General features: G+C 46.1%; 1 protein-coding gene across 2 annotated transcripts in view; it reads right to left on the bottom strand.

Moving 5' to 3' along the window:
* Positions 1-16,479, bottom strand: part of xylt2 (xylosyltransferase II) — a 338,683-nt gene that overhangs the window by 73,754 nt on the left and 248,450 nt on the right. For both annotated transcript variants that reach the window (XM_068057773.1, XM_068057774.1), the window contains exon 8: positions 15,588-15,850. In XM_068057773.1, the coding sequence (XP_067913874.1) occupies positions 15,588-15,850 (263 nt within the window). The remainder of the gene's footprint in view (positions 1-15,587; positions 15,851-16,479) is intronic.

The raw sequence follows: 16,479 nt of genomic DNA, 5'->3' as shown, positions 1-16,479 counted from the left end.
CTCCAAGGCCAATGTATCCTTCCTAAGGTGTGGTGCCCAGAACTGCTCACAATACTCCAGATGTGGTCTAATCAGGGCTTTATATAGCTGAAGCATGGCTTCTACCCCGTCGTATTCTAGCGCTCCAGATATAAAGGCTAGCAACTGGTGGAGTGGTTCAAGAAGGCAGCTCAGCACCACCTTCTCAATATTAATTAGAGATGGACCACAAATGCTGGCCTTGCCAGGGACGCCCACATTTCATGAAAGAATAAAAAGCAGGGTAAAGAGATTAAAGAATTAAACGCATGGCCCAAAGAGTGGTATGGGAAGAAGGCTTTTCGATTCATGGGGCACTGACACCAGTACTGGGGAAAGAGGGAGCTGTTCCGTTGCGGTGGACTATACTTAAACAGGGCAGGAATTACCATCCTGATGAATCATATAACTCGGGCTGTGGACAGTGCTTAAGCTAAGAATGGGGGGAGGAGGTAGTCAGAGGAAGGGAGATTCAGAAATTTAAAGAGAAAAGTGGAGGAAATAGAGCAGTTTAGCAATTTGGGTAAAGACCTGCAGAGTTGGACAGGAAGGAACAGAGAGTTTAATGGTAATAGTGCATCAGCAAATAAGGTCCATGCAAAGAATAATGGTAAAGTAAAATTAAAGGCTCTTTATCTGAATACACAAAGCAATTCTAACAAGATAGTCTAACCAGCGACACAAATCGCCATTACAGTGACGTGCTTGCAAGGAGACCAAGGTTGGGAAATAAATATTCCAGGGTCCACAACATTTCGGGAAGACAGGCGAATGGAAAATGAGGAGGTGCAGCCCAGATAATAAAGGATGTCATAAGGACATTAGTGAGAAAGGATCTAGGCTCAGAAGATCAGCAAGTAGAATTGGTAAGGGTGGAGACTGGGAATTACAAGGGTCAGAAAATGGTGTTGGGAGATGTTTATAGGTCCCCTAACAGTCTTCACTGTTGGACAGTGCATTAAGCAAGAAATAATTGGAGCTTGTAACAAAGACAATGTAATAATCGTGGTGGACTTTAATCCTTATATAGACTGGACCAATCAAATTGGCAAAGCTAATGTGGAAGATGAGCTTGTAATGCTTTTGCAACATCTTCCTAGAACAATACATTGTGGAACCAACCAGGCATAAAGCTACTTTAGATCTATCATTCTGTAATAAGGCAGGATAACCTCATAGCAAAAGATCCTCTGGGAAAAAGTGATAATACAATTGAATTCCATAATTCAGTCTGACAGCGATGCACTTGAGTCCAAAACACAAATATTAAACTTAAACAAAGCCAGGGAGGTAGGGAGGGAAGAGCTGGCGAAGGTTGATTAGGTAAATAGACTAAAGGTGGCAGTAAACAGTGGGGAAAAAAAAAGAAATTATTCAAAATGTTCAACAAAAATATTCTGCATAATATTGCAAAGAATAGTAGGAATCCAGCAAAGGGCAACCAAAAAGTTGATAAAAAGGGAAAAAACAGAATGAGAGTAATCTAGCCAGGAATTTAAAAACAAATTGTAAGAGCTTTTACCAGTAAAGAAAAAGGAGAGTAGATAAAGTAAACGTTGGTCATTAAGAGGCAATGAGGAATTGGCAGAGACGTTGAACAAATATTATGTCTGTTTTCACAGCAGAAGACACAAATTACATACCAGAAACAGAGGGTAACCAAGGGGCTAATAAGAGTGAGGAGCTAAGTCAATGAATATCAGCAAAAAAACATATTCGAGAAATTTAAGGGACTAAAAGCCTACAAATCCCCAGGACCTGATGGCCAACAGTCTCGGGTTCCAAACGCTGCAGAGATAGTGAATTCTCTGGTTAGGATTTTCCAAATTTCCCTATAAACTTAAATGATCCCAGCGGATTGGAAGCTAGCAAATGTAATGTTATTCTAGAGAAGGGAGAGAGCAAACAGGGAACTACAGGCCAGTTAGCCTGACATTAGTCATCAGGAAACTGCTGGAATCTATTATGAAGGAATTCTTAACAGTGCACTTAGAAGCTCATCGTATGATCAGACAGAATCAACGTAGTGTTACAGAAGGAAAATTGTAGTTGACAAATTTATTAAAGTTTTTGAGGATGTAACTAGTAGGATAGAAAAAGGGGAACCAGTAGATGGGGCGGCACCGCAGCCTCACAGCTCCAGCGACCCGGGTTCAATTCTGGGTACTGCCTGTGTGGAGTTTGCAAGTTCTCCCTGTGTCTGCGTGGGTTTCCTCCGGGTGCTCCGGTTTCCTCCCACATGCCAAAAACCTGCAGGTTGATAGGTAAATTGGCCATTAGCAATTGCCCCGAGTATAGGTAGGTAGTAGGGAAATATAGGGACAGGTGGGGATGTGGTAGGAGTATGGAATTAGTGTAGGATTAGTATAAATGGGTGGTTGATGGTCGGCACAGACTCGGTGGGCCGAAGGGCCTGTTTCAGTGCTGTATCTCTAAACAAAGTAAACTAAACAATAATTGGATTTCCAAAAGGAATTTGGTAAGGTGCCACAAAAAAGGTTAGTATGCAAGATAAGGGCTCATAGAGTTGGGGGGGTTGGGGAAGTAGTGGGTAAAATATTATGATGGAAGGAGGATTGCTTAACAGACAGGAAGCAGAGAGTAAGGATAAATAGGGCATTTTTTCAAGGTGGCAGGCTGTAACTAGTGGAGTGACGCAAGGATCAATGTTGGGGCCTCAACTATTTAAAATACAATGTGGTGGAGGCAGGTTCAATCGAGGCATTCAAAAGGGAATTAGATAGTTATCTGAAAAGGAAGAATGTGCAAAGTTTTGGGGAGTGGCACTGGTGCAGACATGATGGGCTGAATGGGAAAGGTATGCAAAGGAAACCCAACTGAGCCCGAATGCTGGACCCAGAAGTCCGACCCAACCCAGCCCAAACCCGACACGTCGTCGGGATCTGTCGGGGTCGGGTCGGGTAGCAGGCCTTTACCCATGTACTGATGTAAAGGACTGCTACCCGACCCGACCTCAATGGGATCCGACGACACGTGTCGGGTTCGGGCCAGGTCATGTCGGGCTTCCGGGTCTGACATTTGGACTGGGGTCGGATTTCCTTTGCACACCTTTACCGAATAGCCTCCTTCTGTGCTGTAACAATTCTGTGATCGAGAATAGCGACTTAGACAGAGACCGAGAGTAATGTTGGCAACTTTGCTGACAACACAAAGCTTGCAGGAATGTAAGCTGTAGGGAGGACACAAGAAAGCAGCAAAGAGATATAGACAGGTTAAATGAGTTTTTTTTATTCATTCATGGGATGTGGGCATCGCTGGCCAGGCCAGCAATTATTGCCCATCCCTAATTGCCCTTGAGCTGCCTTCTTGAACCGCTGCAGTCCATTTGGGGTAGGAAGACCCACACTGCTGTTAAGAAGGGAGTTCCAGGATTTTGACCCAGCGACAGTGAAGGAACGGCGATATAGTTCCAAGTCGGGATGGTGTGTGACTTGGAGGGGAACTTGCAGGTGGTGATGTTCCCATGCATCTGCTGCCCTTGTCCTTCTAGTTGGTAGAGGTTGCGGGTTTGGAAGGTGCTGTCTAAGGAGCCTTGGTGCGTTGCTGCAGTGCATCTTGTAGATGGTACACACTGCTGCCACTGTGCGTCGGTGGTGGAGGGAGTGGATGTTTGCAGATGGGGTGCCAATCAAGCGGGCTGCTTTGTCCTGGATGGTGTTGAGCTTCTTGAGTGTTGTTGGAGCTGCACCCATCCAGGCAAGTGGAGAGTATTCCATCACACTCCTGACTTGTGCCTTGTAGATGGTGGACAGGCTTTGGGAAGTCAGGAGGTGAGTTACTCGCCTCAGGATTCCTAGCCTCTGACCTGCTGTTGTAGCCACGGTATTTATATGGCTACTCCAGTTCAGTTTCTGGTCAATGGTAGCCCCTAGGTAGTTGATAGTGGGGGATTCAGCGATGGTAATGCCATTGAATGTCAACGGGCGATGGTTAGATTCTCTCTTGTTGGAGATGGTCATTGCCTGGCACTTGTGTGGCGCGAATGTTACTTGCCACTTATCAGCCCAAGCCTGGATATTGTCCAACTCTTGCTGCATTTCTACATGGACTGCTTCAGTATCTGAGGAGTCACGAATGGTACTGAACATTGTGCAATCATCAGCGAGCATCCCCACTTCTGACCTTATGATTGAAGGAAGATCATTGATGAAGCAGCTGAAGATGGTTGGGCCTGGGACACTACCCTGAGGAATTCCTGCAGTGATGTCCTGGAGCTCAAATGATTGACCTCCAACAACCACAACCATCTTCCTTTGCGCGAGGTATGACTCCAACCAGCGGAGGGTATTCCCCTTGATTCCCATTGACCTTAGTTTTGCTAGGGCTCCTTGATGCCATAGTCGGTCAAATGCTGCCTTGATGTCAAGGGCAGTCACTCTCACCTCACCTCTTGAGTTCAGCTCTTTTGTCCATGTTTGAACCAAGGCTGTAATGAGGTCAGGAGCTGAGTGGCCCTGGCGGAACCCAAACTGAGCATCACTGAGCAGGTTATTGCTAAGCAAGTGCTGCTTGATGGCACTGTTGATGACACCTTCCATCACTTTACTGATGATTGAGAGTAGGCTGATGGGGCGGTAATTGGCCGGGTTGGACTTGTTCTGCTTTTGTGTACAGGACATACCCGGGCAATCATCCACATTGCAGGGTAGATGCCAGTGTTGTTGCTGTACTGGAACAGCTTGGCTAGGTGCATGGCATGTTCTGGAGCACAGGTCTTCAGTACTATTGCCGGAATATTGTCAGGGCCCATAGCCTTTGCAGTATCCAGTGCCTTCAGTCGTTTCTTGATATCACGCGGAGTGAATCGAATTGGCTGAAGTCTGGCATCTGTGATGCTGGGGACTTCAGGAGGAGGCCGAGATGAATCATCAACTCGGCACTTCTGGCTGAAGATTGTTGCAAATGTTGCCTTATCTTTCGCACTGATGTGCTGGGCTCCCCCATCATTGAGGATGGGGACATTAGTGGAGCCACCTTCTCCAGTTAGTTGTTTAATTGTCCACCACCATTCACAGCTGGATGTGGCAGGACTGCAGAGCTTAGATCTGATCCGTTGGTTTGGGGCGGCACAGTGGCGCAGTGGTTAGCACTGCAGCCTCACAGCTCCAGCGACCCGGGTTCAATTCTGGGTACTGCCTGTGTGGAGTTTGCAAGTTCTCCCTGTGTCTGCGTGGGTTTTCTCCGGGTGCTCCGGTTTCCTCCCACAAACCAAAAGACTTGCAGGTTGGTAGGTAAATTGGCCATTATAAATTGCCCCTAGTATAGGTAGGTGGTAGGGAAATATAGGGACAGGTGGGGATGTGGTAGGAATATGGGATTAGTGCAGGATTAGTATAAATGGATGGTTGATGGTCGGCACAGACTTGGTGGGCCGAAGGGCCTGTTTCAGTGCTGTATCTCTAAACTAAACTTATGGGATCGCTTAGTTCTGTCTATCGCTGCTTATGCAGTTTGGCATGCAGATAGTCCTGTATTGTAGCTTCACCATTTTCAAGTATGCCTGGTGCTGCTCCTGACATGCCCTCCTGCACTCTTCATTGAACCAGGGTTGGTCTCCTGGCTTGATGGTAATGGTCGAGTGGGGGATATGCTGGGCCATGAGGTTACAGATTGTGGTTGAGTACAATTCTGCTGCTGCTGATGGCCCACAGGGCCTCATAGATGCCCAGTTTTGCATTGCTAGATCTGTTCGAAATCTATCCCATTTAGCACGGTGGTAGTGCCATACAACACGAAGGAGGGTATTCTCAACGTGAAGGCGGGACGTCGTCTCCACAATAGTTAAAGGGGACTGTGTAGTCAGGAGCACAGATAGGCGCTTCTGTGGACGTGAAAGAGACTCCAGGATGGTATGTTGCCTCCCTGGTGCCAGGGTCAAGGATGTCTTTGAACTGGCAGGGTTTTTCTGAAGGGGGAGGGTGAACAGCCAGAGGTTGTGGTACACATCGGTACTAACGACACAGGGAGGAAGACTGACGAGATCCTGCAGGGGGAGTTCAAGGAGTTAGGAAAAAAGTTAAAAGACAGGACCTCTAGGGTTGTAATCTCGGAATCACTCCCTGTACCACGTGCTAGTGAGGCTAGAAGTAGGAAGATAGTGCAGCTAAACACGTGGCTAAACAGCTGATGTAGAAGGGAGGGTTTCAGATATCTGGACCATTGGGATCTCTTCCTGGACAGGTAGGACCTGTACAAGAAGGACGGGTTGCATCTAAACTGGAGGGGCACAAATATCCTGGCTGCGAGGTTTGCTAGCGTCACTAGGGAGGGTTTAAACTAGTGTGGCAGTGGGGTGGGAACCAGAGCAGTAGGACAGCAGGTGAAATAACGGAGGAGGAATTAGTGAATAAGGCCAGTAAGACTGAAAATAAGAGCAGGCAGGGAGATGTTGCTGAGCACAGCAGGACTGGTGGTCTGAAGTGCATTTATTTCAATGCGAGAAGTATAACAGGTAAGGCAGATGAACTTAAAGCTTGAATTGGTACTTAGAACTATGATGTTGTTGCTATTACACAGACTTGGTTGAGGGAAGGACAGGATTGGCAGCTAAATGTTCCGGGATTTAGATGCTTCAGATGGGATAGAGGGGGATGTAAAAGGGTGGGGGAGTTGCATTTCTGGTTAAGGAGAATATCATAGCTGTACTGCGGGAGGACACCTCGGAGGGATCATGCAGCGAGGCAATATGGGTGGAGCTCAGGAATAGAAAGAGTGCAGTCACGATGTTGGGGGTTTACTACAGGCTTCCCAATAGCCAGCAGGAGGTAGAGGAGCAGATATGTAGACAGATTTTGGAAAGATGTAAAAGCAACAGGATTGTTGTGGTGGGTGATTTTAACTTCCCCTATATTGACTGGGACGCACTTAGTGCTCGGGTCTTGGATGGGGCAGAATTTGTAAGGAGCATCCAGGAGGGCTTTTTGAAACAATAGTCCAACTAGGGAAGGGGCCTGGTATTGGGGAATGAGCCCAGCCAGGTGGTCCAAGTTTCAGTAGGGGAGCATTTCGGGAACAGTGACCATAATTCCGTAAGTTTTATAGTACTTGTGGATAAGGATAAGAGCAGTCCCCGAGTGAATGTGCTAACTTGGGGGAAGGCTAATTATAACAATATTAGGCAGGAACTGAAGAATTTAGATTGGGAGCAGCTGTTTGAGGGTAAATCATGATCTGACATGTGGGAGTCTTTCAAACGTCAGTTGATTAGAATCCAGGACCGGCATGTTCCTGTGAGGATGAAGGATAGGTTTGGCAAGTTTCCGGAACCTTGGATAAGGAGGGATATTGCGAGCCTAGTCAAAAAGAAAAAGGAAGCATTCGTAAGGGCTCGGAGGCTGGGAACAGACGAAGCCCTTCAGGAGTATAAAGAAAGTAGGAAGGAACTTAAGCAAGGAGTCAGGAGGGCTAAAAGGGGTCATGAAAAGTCATTGGCAAACAGGATTAAGGAGAATCCCAAGGCTTTTTATATGTATATAAAGAGCAAGAGGGTAGCCAGTGAAAGGGTTGGCCCACTCAAGGACAGAAGAGGGAATCTATGTGTGGAGCCAGAGGAAATGGGCGAGGTACTAAATGAGTACTTTGCATCAGTATTCACCAAAGAGAAGGACTTGGTGGATGATGAGTCTAGGGAAGGGAGTGTAGATAGTCTTGGTCATGTCGTTCTCAAAAGGGAGGAGGTGTTGGGTGTCTTGCAAAGCATTAAGGTAGTTAAGTCCCCAGGGCCTGATGGGATCTACCCCAGAATACTAGGCAAGGGAAGAAATTGCTGGGGCCTTGACAGAAATCTTTGTATCCTCATTGGCTATAGGTGAGGTCCCAGAGGACTAGAGAATAGCCAATGTTGTTCCTTTGTTTAAGAAGGGTAGCAAGGATAATCCAGGAAAGTATAGGCCGGTGAGCCTTACGTCAGTGGGAGAGAAATTATTGGAGAGGATTCTTCGGGACAGGGTTTACTCTCATTTGGAAACAAATGGACTTATTAGTGAAAGGCAGCATGGCTTTGTGAAGGGGAGGTCGTGTCTCACTAACTTGATCGAGTTTTTTGAGGAAATGACGAAGATGATTGATGAAGGAAGGGCAGTGGATGTTGTCTACATGGACTTCAATAAAGCCTTTGACAAGGTCCCTCATGGCAGACTGGTACAAAAGGTGAAGTCACACGGGATCAGAGGTGAGCTGGCAAGATGGATACAGAACTGGCTCAGTCATAGAAGACAGAGGGTAGCAGTGGAAGGGTGCTTTTCTGAATGGAGGCCTGTGACTAGTGGTGTTCCGCAGGGATCAGTACTGGGACCTTTGCTGTTTGTATTATATATAAACGATTTGGAGGAAAATGTAGTTGTTCTGATTAGTAAGTTTGCGGATGACACAAAGGTTGGTGGAGTTGCGGATATTGATGAGGATTGTCAGAGGATACAGCAGGATATAGATCGGTTGGAGACTTGGGCGCAGAAATGGCAGATGGAGTTTAATCCGGACAAACATGAGATAATGCATTTTGGAAGGTCTAATACAGGTGGGAAGTATACAGTAACTGGCAGAACCCTTAGGAGTATTGACAGGCAGAGCGATCTGGGCGTACAGGTCCACAGATCACTGAAAATGGCAACGCAGGTGGATAAGGTAGTCAAGAAGGCATATGGCATGCTTGCCTTCATCGGTCGGGGCATTGAGTATAAAAATTGGCGAGTCATGCTGCAGCTGTACAGAACCTTAGTTAGGCCACACTTGGAATATTGCGTACAATTCTGGTCGCCACACTACCAGAAGGATGTGGAGGCTTTGGAGCGGGTACAGAAGAGGTTCACCAGGATGTTGCCTGGTCTGGAGGGCATTAGCTATGAGGAGAGGTTGGATAAACTCGGATTGTTTTCACTGGAACGACGGAGGTGGAGGGGCGACCTGGTAGAGGTTTACAAACTTATGAGTGACATGGACAGAGTGGATAGTCAGAAGCTTTTTCCTAGGGTGGGAGAGTCAGTTACTGGGGGACATAGGTTTAAGGTGCGAGGGGCAAAGTTTAGAGGGGATGTGTGAGGCAAGTTTTTTTACACAAAGGGTGGTGAGTGCCTGGAACTTGCTCCTGGAAACAGGTACAATAGCGACGTTTAAGAGGCATCTTAACAAATACATGAACAGGAAGGGAATAGAGGGATACGGTCCCCGGAAGTGCAGAAAGATTTAGTTTAGACAGGCATCATGATCGGTGCAGGCTTGGAGGGCTGAATGGCCTGTTTCTGTGCTGTTCTTTGACTGTGTGGTGGTCACTCCTACCAATACTGTCATGGACAGATGCATCTGCAGCAGGCAGATTGGTGAGGACGAGGCCAAGGATGTTTTCCCCTCTTGTTGGTTCCCTCACCACCTGCCACATACCCAATCTAGCAGCTATGTCCTTTAAGACTCGGCCAGCTCAGTCAGTAGTCTTGCTACCGAGCCATTTTGAAACTACCCTGTTCTATCCTTCTTAGGTCTAAAGTGGGTGTTCACTTCACCTATCAATATCTCTATGTAATCTCACATTTCCATCTACACTGCGTACAATGCAGGAAGCTAAGCTAGCTAGTGTCTGATCAGAGGCTCTATATAAGCGACAAGTTTTCAAACCACAAGGAGTACGGGCACGTATGGAGAGCAGACTATGCCTGAGTGAGACTAGCAGTCGTAAACCTATTAGTAGTCGTGGGGTTTATTAGTCATAAATGAATTAAGAAAAACAAATTAGCTAACACATAATAAAGATGGCAGGGTCAATTGACGTGCTGTGGCTGCAGTATGTGGGAGCTGGTGGACGCCAGTGTGATCCACTTCAAACACAAAGAACAAAGAAAAGTACAGCATGGGAACAGGCCATTCGGCCCTCCAAGCCTGCGCCGATCTTGATGCCTGTTGAAACTAAAACCTTCTGTACTTCCGGGGTCAGTATCCCTGTATTCCCATCCTGTTGATGTATTTGTCAAGATGCCTCTTAAATATCGCTATCGTACCTGCTTCCACCACCTCCCCTGGCAGCAAGTTCCAGGCACTCACCACCCTCTGTGTAAAAAACTTGCCTCGCACATCCCCTCTAAACTTTGCCCCTCGCACTTTAAACCTATGTCCCCTAGTAACTGACTCTTCCACCCTGGGAAAAAGCTTCTGACTATCCACTCTGTCCATGCCACTCATAACTTTGTAAACCTCTATCAGGTCACCCCTCCACCTCCGTCGTTACAGTGAAAACAATCCGAGTTTATCCAACCTCTCCTCATAGCTAATGCCCTCCAGACCAGGCAACATCCTGGTAAACCTCTTCTGTACCCTCTCCAAAGCCTCCACATCCTTCTGGTAGTGTGGCGACCAGAATTGCATGCAATATACCAAGTGTGGCCTAACTAAGGTTCTGTACAGCTACAGCATGACTTGCCGATTTTTATACTCTATGCACCGACCGATGAAGGCAAGCATGCCGTATGCCTTCTTGACTACCTTATCCACCTGCACTGCCACTTTGTGACCTGTGGACCTGTACACCCAGATCTCTCTGCCTGTCAATACTCCTAAGGGTTCTGCCATTTACTGTATACTTCCCACCTGCATTAGACCTTCCAAAATGCATTACCTCACATTTGTCCGGATTAAACTCCATCTGCCATTTCTCCACCCAAGTCTCCAACCGATTTATATCCTGCTGCATCACTATCCGCAACTCCACTAACCTTTGTGTCGTCCGCAAACTTACTAATCAGACCAGCTACATTTTCCTCCAAATCGTTTATATATAATACAAACAGCAAAGGTCCCAGCATTGATCCCTGCGGAACACCACTAGTCACATCCCTCCATTCAGAAAAACACCCTTCCACTGCTCCCCTCTGTCTTCTATGACCGAGTAAGTATAAGTAAGTGCAAGTGTAAGTAAGCAGTAAGTGTCTGCGGTTCAAGGTACTTCAGCTCAAAGTCAATGAGCTGGAGATCGAGCTGTAGACACTGAAGGGAGGGAAAGAATTATCTGGATACTTTGTTCCAGAAGGCAGTCACACCCTTAGGATAGGGTCCTCTGATTTGGTCAGTGGACAGGGAAAGGAGGGTGTGACTGTGAGTGAGGCAGGTAAAGGGATCGAGAAGGTAGAAGTGGAGGAGTTGCAGCCCTTACAATTGAGCAACAGGTTCGCTTGTATGGATGAGAGTGGGGGCGACAAGGCGGATGAGCAAATTGATCATGGCATTGTAGTACAGGAAGCCATTCAAGCGGTTGGAGTAAATAGGAATGTTGTCATAGTAGGGGACAGTATAGTCGGGGGATAGACACCGTTCTGTCTAGCTGAGAATGGAAGTACAGAAGGCTGTGTTGCCTGCTCGGTGCCAGGGTTCGGGAGATCTGCTCTGGGCTGGAGAGGAACTTGCAGTGGGTGGGGTGGGTGGAGGATCCAGTTGTCGTAGTCCACATGAGTACCAACGACATAGATCAGACTAGTAAAGATATTCTGCTTAGGGATTAGTTCAGTTTAGAGATACAGCACTGAAACAGCTCCTTCGGCCCACCGAGTCTGTGCCAACCATCAACCACCTACTTATACTAATCCTACACTAATCCCATATTCCTACCACATCCCCACCTGTCCCTACATTTCCCTACCACCTACCTATACTAGGGGCAATTTATAATGGCCAATTTACCGACCAACCTGCAAGTCTTTGGCATGTGGGAGGAAACCGGAGCACCCGGAGGAAACCCACACAGACACAGGGAGAACTTGCAAACTCCACACAGGCAGTACCCAGAATTGAACCCGGGTCGCTGGAGCTGTGAGGCTGCGGTGCTAACCACTGCGCCACTGTGATTATGAACAGCTAGTGGCTAAATTAAAAGGCAGAACCTCAAAGGGAATAATCTCCGGATTATTACCTGAGCCACGAGCAAATATACATAGGGTAAATAAGATTACAGAGATGAATGCATGGCTCAAAGACTGGTGTGGGAGAAATGGGTTTCAATTCATGGGGCACTGGAATCAGTACTGGGGAAAGTGGGAGCTGAACCATTGGGACAGTCTTCACCTGAACCGTGTTGGGACCAGTGTCCTGGTGAGTCGTGCAACTAGGGTGGCAGAGAGGGTTTTTAACTAAATAGTGGGGGAAAGGGATCATGTGAGGGGAGATATGGTAAATTAAAGGGAAATAACAAGATAATAGAGGTGGGTAGCGAATTGGGTAATGATAACCAGAGTGTGGCAGGAAGGGAAAAAGCATGCCAACTTAAGACTGCACCGGCAGATAAGACCAGAGATTGTAAAAATGGTAAAACGACATTGGTAACAAAATGGATGAATTGTTAGCACAGATAGAAATAAATATTTATGACCTGATAGCCATTACAGAGATATGCCTGCAGGTGACCAAGGCTGGAACCTGAATATTTAAGGGTATTTGACATTTCGGAAAGACAGGAAGCTAGGAAGAGGTGGTGGGGTAGCTCTGTTAATTAAGGATGACATTAGTACGGTAGTGAGAGCTGACCTTAGCTCGAAAGTACTTACACTGTCGAATCGAGTAGAAATAAATGGGGCGTGAAAGAAAGGTACTACAATAATCATAGGTGACTTTAATCTGCATGTGGATTCAGCAAATCAGATTGGCAAAGGTAGCCTGGAAAATGAGTTCATAGTGTATTCAGGAAAATTCTGTACATTCTCGAGGCAACTAGGGAGCAGGCTATTCTAGATCTGGCAATATGTAATGAGACAGCATTAAAGGTGCCTCGAGGCGACAGCGATCATAACATGAGAGAATTCCACATTCGGTTTGAAGATGAGAAGTGTGGGTCTAAGACTCGGGTTTTAAACCTAAATAAAGGATATCAAGGGTATGAAGGCAGAGTTAGCTAAAGTGAACTGGAAAACTGGGTTAAAAGTAAAGGTGCAGTGGCAGACCTAGAGTCATTTACAGCTCAGAAGGAAGCCATTCGGCCCATTGAGTCCATGCCAGCTCTCCATGGAACTATGCTGTCAGTCCCACTCCCAGGCTCAATACCCGTAGCCTGCAAGTCTATTTCTCTCAGATGGCCATCCAATCTCCTCCTGAAGTCATTGATCGTCTCTGCTTCCACCACCCTTGTGGGCAGTGAGTTCCAAGTCATTTCCACCTGCTGCCGAAAAGGTGCTTCCTCATATTCCCCCTGCATATTTTGCTCAAAACTTTCAATCTGTGCCCCCTAGTCCTTGTACCATTTGTTAATGGGAACAGCTTTCCTTGTCTAACTTATCTAAGCCTGTATCTAAGATAGTATCTGAGGTCTAAGACAGTAAGAGTTTCTGTAAGTATTTAAAAAGGAAAAGAGTAACTAAAGCGACTGTTGGTTCTCTGGACAGTAAGTCTGGGGAATTAATAATGGAAAACAAGGAAATGGCGGAAGCGTTGAACGGGTATTTTGTGTCTGAGTTCACTGTAGAAGACTTAGAAAACTTCCCAAAGATACTTGAAAATCTAGACGTGAAAGGGAAGGAGGAACCTAAAACAATCACCATCACCAGGGAAAAGGTACTGGGAAAACCGTTAGGCCTAAAGGCTGACAAGTCCCCAGGACCTAATGGCCTGCATCCTAGGGTCTTAAAAGAAGTGGCTGCAGAGATAGTAGAGCCATTGCTTATCATCTTGCAAAATTCCTTAGATTCTGGCAGGATCTCAGATAATTGGAAAACTGCAAGTGTAACACCTTTATTCAAGAAAGGAGGGAGACAGAAAGCAGGAAACTATAGGCCAGTTGGCCTAACATCTGTCATAGGAAAGTTGTCAGAATCCATTATTAAGAAGGTTATAGCAGGATATTTCAAAAATCATAATGGGATCAGGCGGAGTCAACATGGCTTTGTGAAAGAGAAATTGTGTTTAACTAATTTATTAGAGTTCTTTGAGGAAATAGCAAGCAAGGTGAATAAAGGGGAACCTGTAGATGTGGTGTGCTTGGATTTCCAAAAAGCATTTGATAAGGTGCCACATTAAAGGTTACTACACAAAAATAGGAGCGCACAGTGTAGGGAGTAACATATTAGCATGGATAGAGGACTGGTTAGCTAACAGGAAGCACAGAGTAGGGATAAACGGGTCTTTTTTGGGTTGGCAAGCTGTAACTAGTGGAGTGCCACAGGGATCAGTGCTGGGGCCTCAACAATTTACAATATATATCAATCACTTAGATGAAGGGACCAAACGTATGGTAGCTAAATTTGCCGATGACACCAAGATAGGTAGGAAAGTAAGTTGTCAAGAGGAGGTAAAGAGTCTACAGAGGGATATAGATAGGTTAAGTGAGTTGGCAAAAATTTGGCAGATGGAGTATAATGTGGGAAAATGTAAACATGTCCACTTTGGCAGGAAGTACAGAAAAGTTGTATATTATTTAAATGGAGAGAGATTGCAGAGAGATTACAGAACTCTGTGGTTCCGAGGGATCTGGGTGTCTTCGTACATGAGTCACAAAATGTTAGCATGCAGCTACAACAAGTGATTAGGAGGGCAAATTGGAATGTTGGCATTTATTGCAAGGGAAATGAAATATAAAAGTAGGGAAGTTTTACTGCAGCTATACAGGACCTTGATGAGACCACATCTGGAGTACTGTGTACAGTTTTAATCTCCTTATTTGGAAACAAATTGTATTAGAGGAAGTTCAGAGAAGTTCACTTGACTCATTCCTGAGATGAAGGACTTATCAAGACAGGCTGAGCCTATTACCATTGGAGTTTAAAAAAATGCGAGGTGATCTTATTGAAACATATTAGAATCTGAGGGGTGGATACCAGGAAGATATTTCCTCTTGTGGGGGAGACTAGAACTAGGAGACACAGTTTAAAAACAAGAGTTCTCCCTTTTAAGAGGGAGATGAGGAGATTTTTTTTCTCTCAGAGGGTCGTGAGTCTGTGGAATTCTCTTCCCCAGTAAACAGGGGAGGCTGGTTCTTTGAATTTATTTAAGGCTGAGTTAGATATATACTCTGCCTCGTCCTCTCCCTGTCCTGATATTCTGCCTCGTCCTCTCCCTGTCCTGATATTCTGCCTCACTCTCCCCTGTCCCGATGCCCTGCCTCACTTTCCTCGTCCCGATACTCTGCCTCACCCTATCCCTGTCTTGGTACTCTGACTCAACTTTGCCCTGTCCCAATACTCTGCTGTACCCTTTCCTGATTTGATGTCACTGGAGTCACCGAATGTGATGATGTCATGGCATTCACAGAATGTGATGTAACTGGACTGCACACACACAATGGCATGATGTCACTACACTCAGTGTTGAACATTTTGTTGTGGTTTCCTGCCCTCCTCTCAATACTGCTGCAGTACAGTTCCATGGCCATCAGGACCTTGTAGAGTAACACAGCCAAGCCTGGCATCCACACACTTTCTTGCTGGTGTCACTGGACTGATCAGGAGGAACCCTGTCTTATTTTCCACTCTCTCGCCCAGAGGCACCAAGATCAACATCAGTGCTCTGTGACTTGGCTGAGGGAAGCTAAGTGTTCATGGAGCTGTGTCAGTGTGGCTTAGTTACTGGACTGGTGCTTACTGTCATACCTGCAGCGGCTGTCTGTTCCTGGTCGCCACGATGTCTGCACTTTGCTCAGGCCCAGCCTGAAGAAGGCCATGTAGCTGGTAATTGCACCATCAGTGAGGCTGCTCAGTCCATCCATCTGATCAAAGACGTTCTCCCAATAGGCTTTTAGGGCTGGTGTCCCAGGAGGGTAATTGCCATACAGGTGTGAGTCCAATATATCAATCACCTCCTGGTTAACTGACGATTCAAACTTCCTGGCAAAAAATGTTGGTCTGGTCATTTGCTGTGAATAAAAATGCAGGAAACAGAATCAACACTGCGAATCAGAAAGAAGAACAAATCCTTCTATCAAATGTGCATCTTGTTCATTTGGATGTTTCAGTTGTATAGTTTTGTGGGTAGGGAGGGAGAGTGGGGGTTAGTTTTTCATTCTCTTCTTCCCTGAACGCACTGACTCTCGCAGGGATGGTTCCATACCAACATTCGAATCAGGAGCAGGAGTAGGCCATTCGGCCCCTCGAGCCTGCTCCGTCATTTGAAAGATCGTGGCTGATCTGATTGTAGGCTCAACTCTACTTTCCTGTCTACCTGCTATAACCTTTGATTCCCTTGTTAATCAAGAACCTATCTAACTCAGCCTTAAAAATATTCAATGGCCTAGCCTCCACTGATCTCTGAGGAAGCGAAATTCACAGATTAACAACCCTCTGAGAGAAAAAATTTCACCTCATCTGCATCTTAAATGGGAGACCCCTAATTTTTAAACTGTGTCCCCTAGTTCTAGTCTTGCCATAAACATCCTCTCAGCATCCACCCTGTCAAGTCCCCTCAGAATCTTGTATGTTTCAATAAGATCACCTCTCTTGCTTCTAAACTCCAATGGATGCAGGTCCAATATGTCCAACCTTTCCT

Source organism: Heterodontus francisci, chromosome 26 (assembly GCF_036365525.1).
Source record: "Heterodontus francisci isolate sHetFra1 chromosome 26, sHetFra1.hap1, whole genome shotgun sequence".
Lineage (NCBI taxonomy): Eukaryota > Metazoa > Chordata > Chondrichthyes > Heterodontiformes > Heterodontidae > Heterodontus > Heterodontus francisci.
This window is presented reverse-complemented; position numbering and strand designations above follow the sequence as displayed.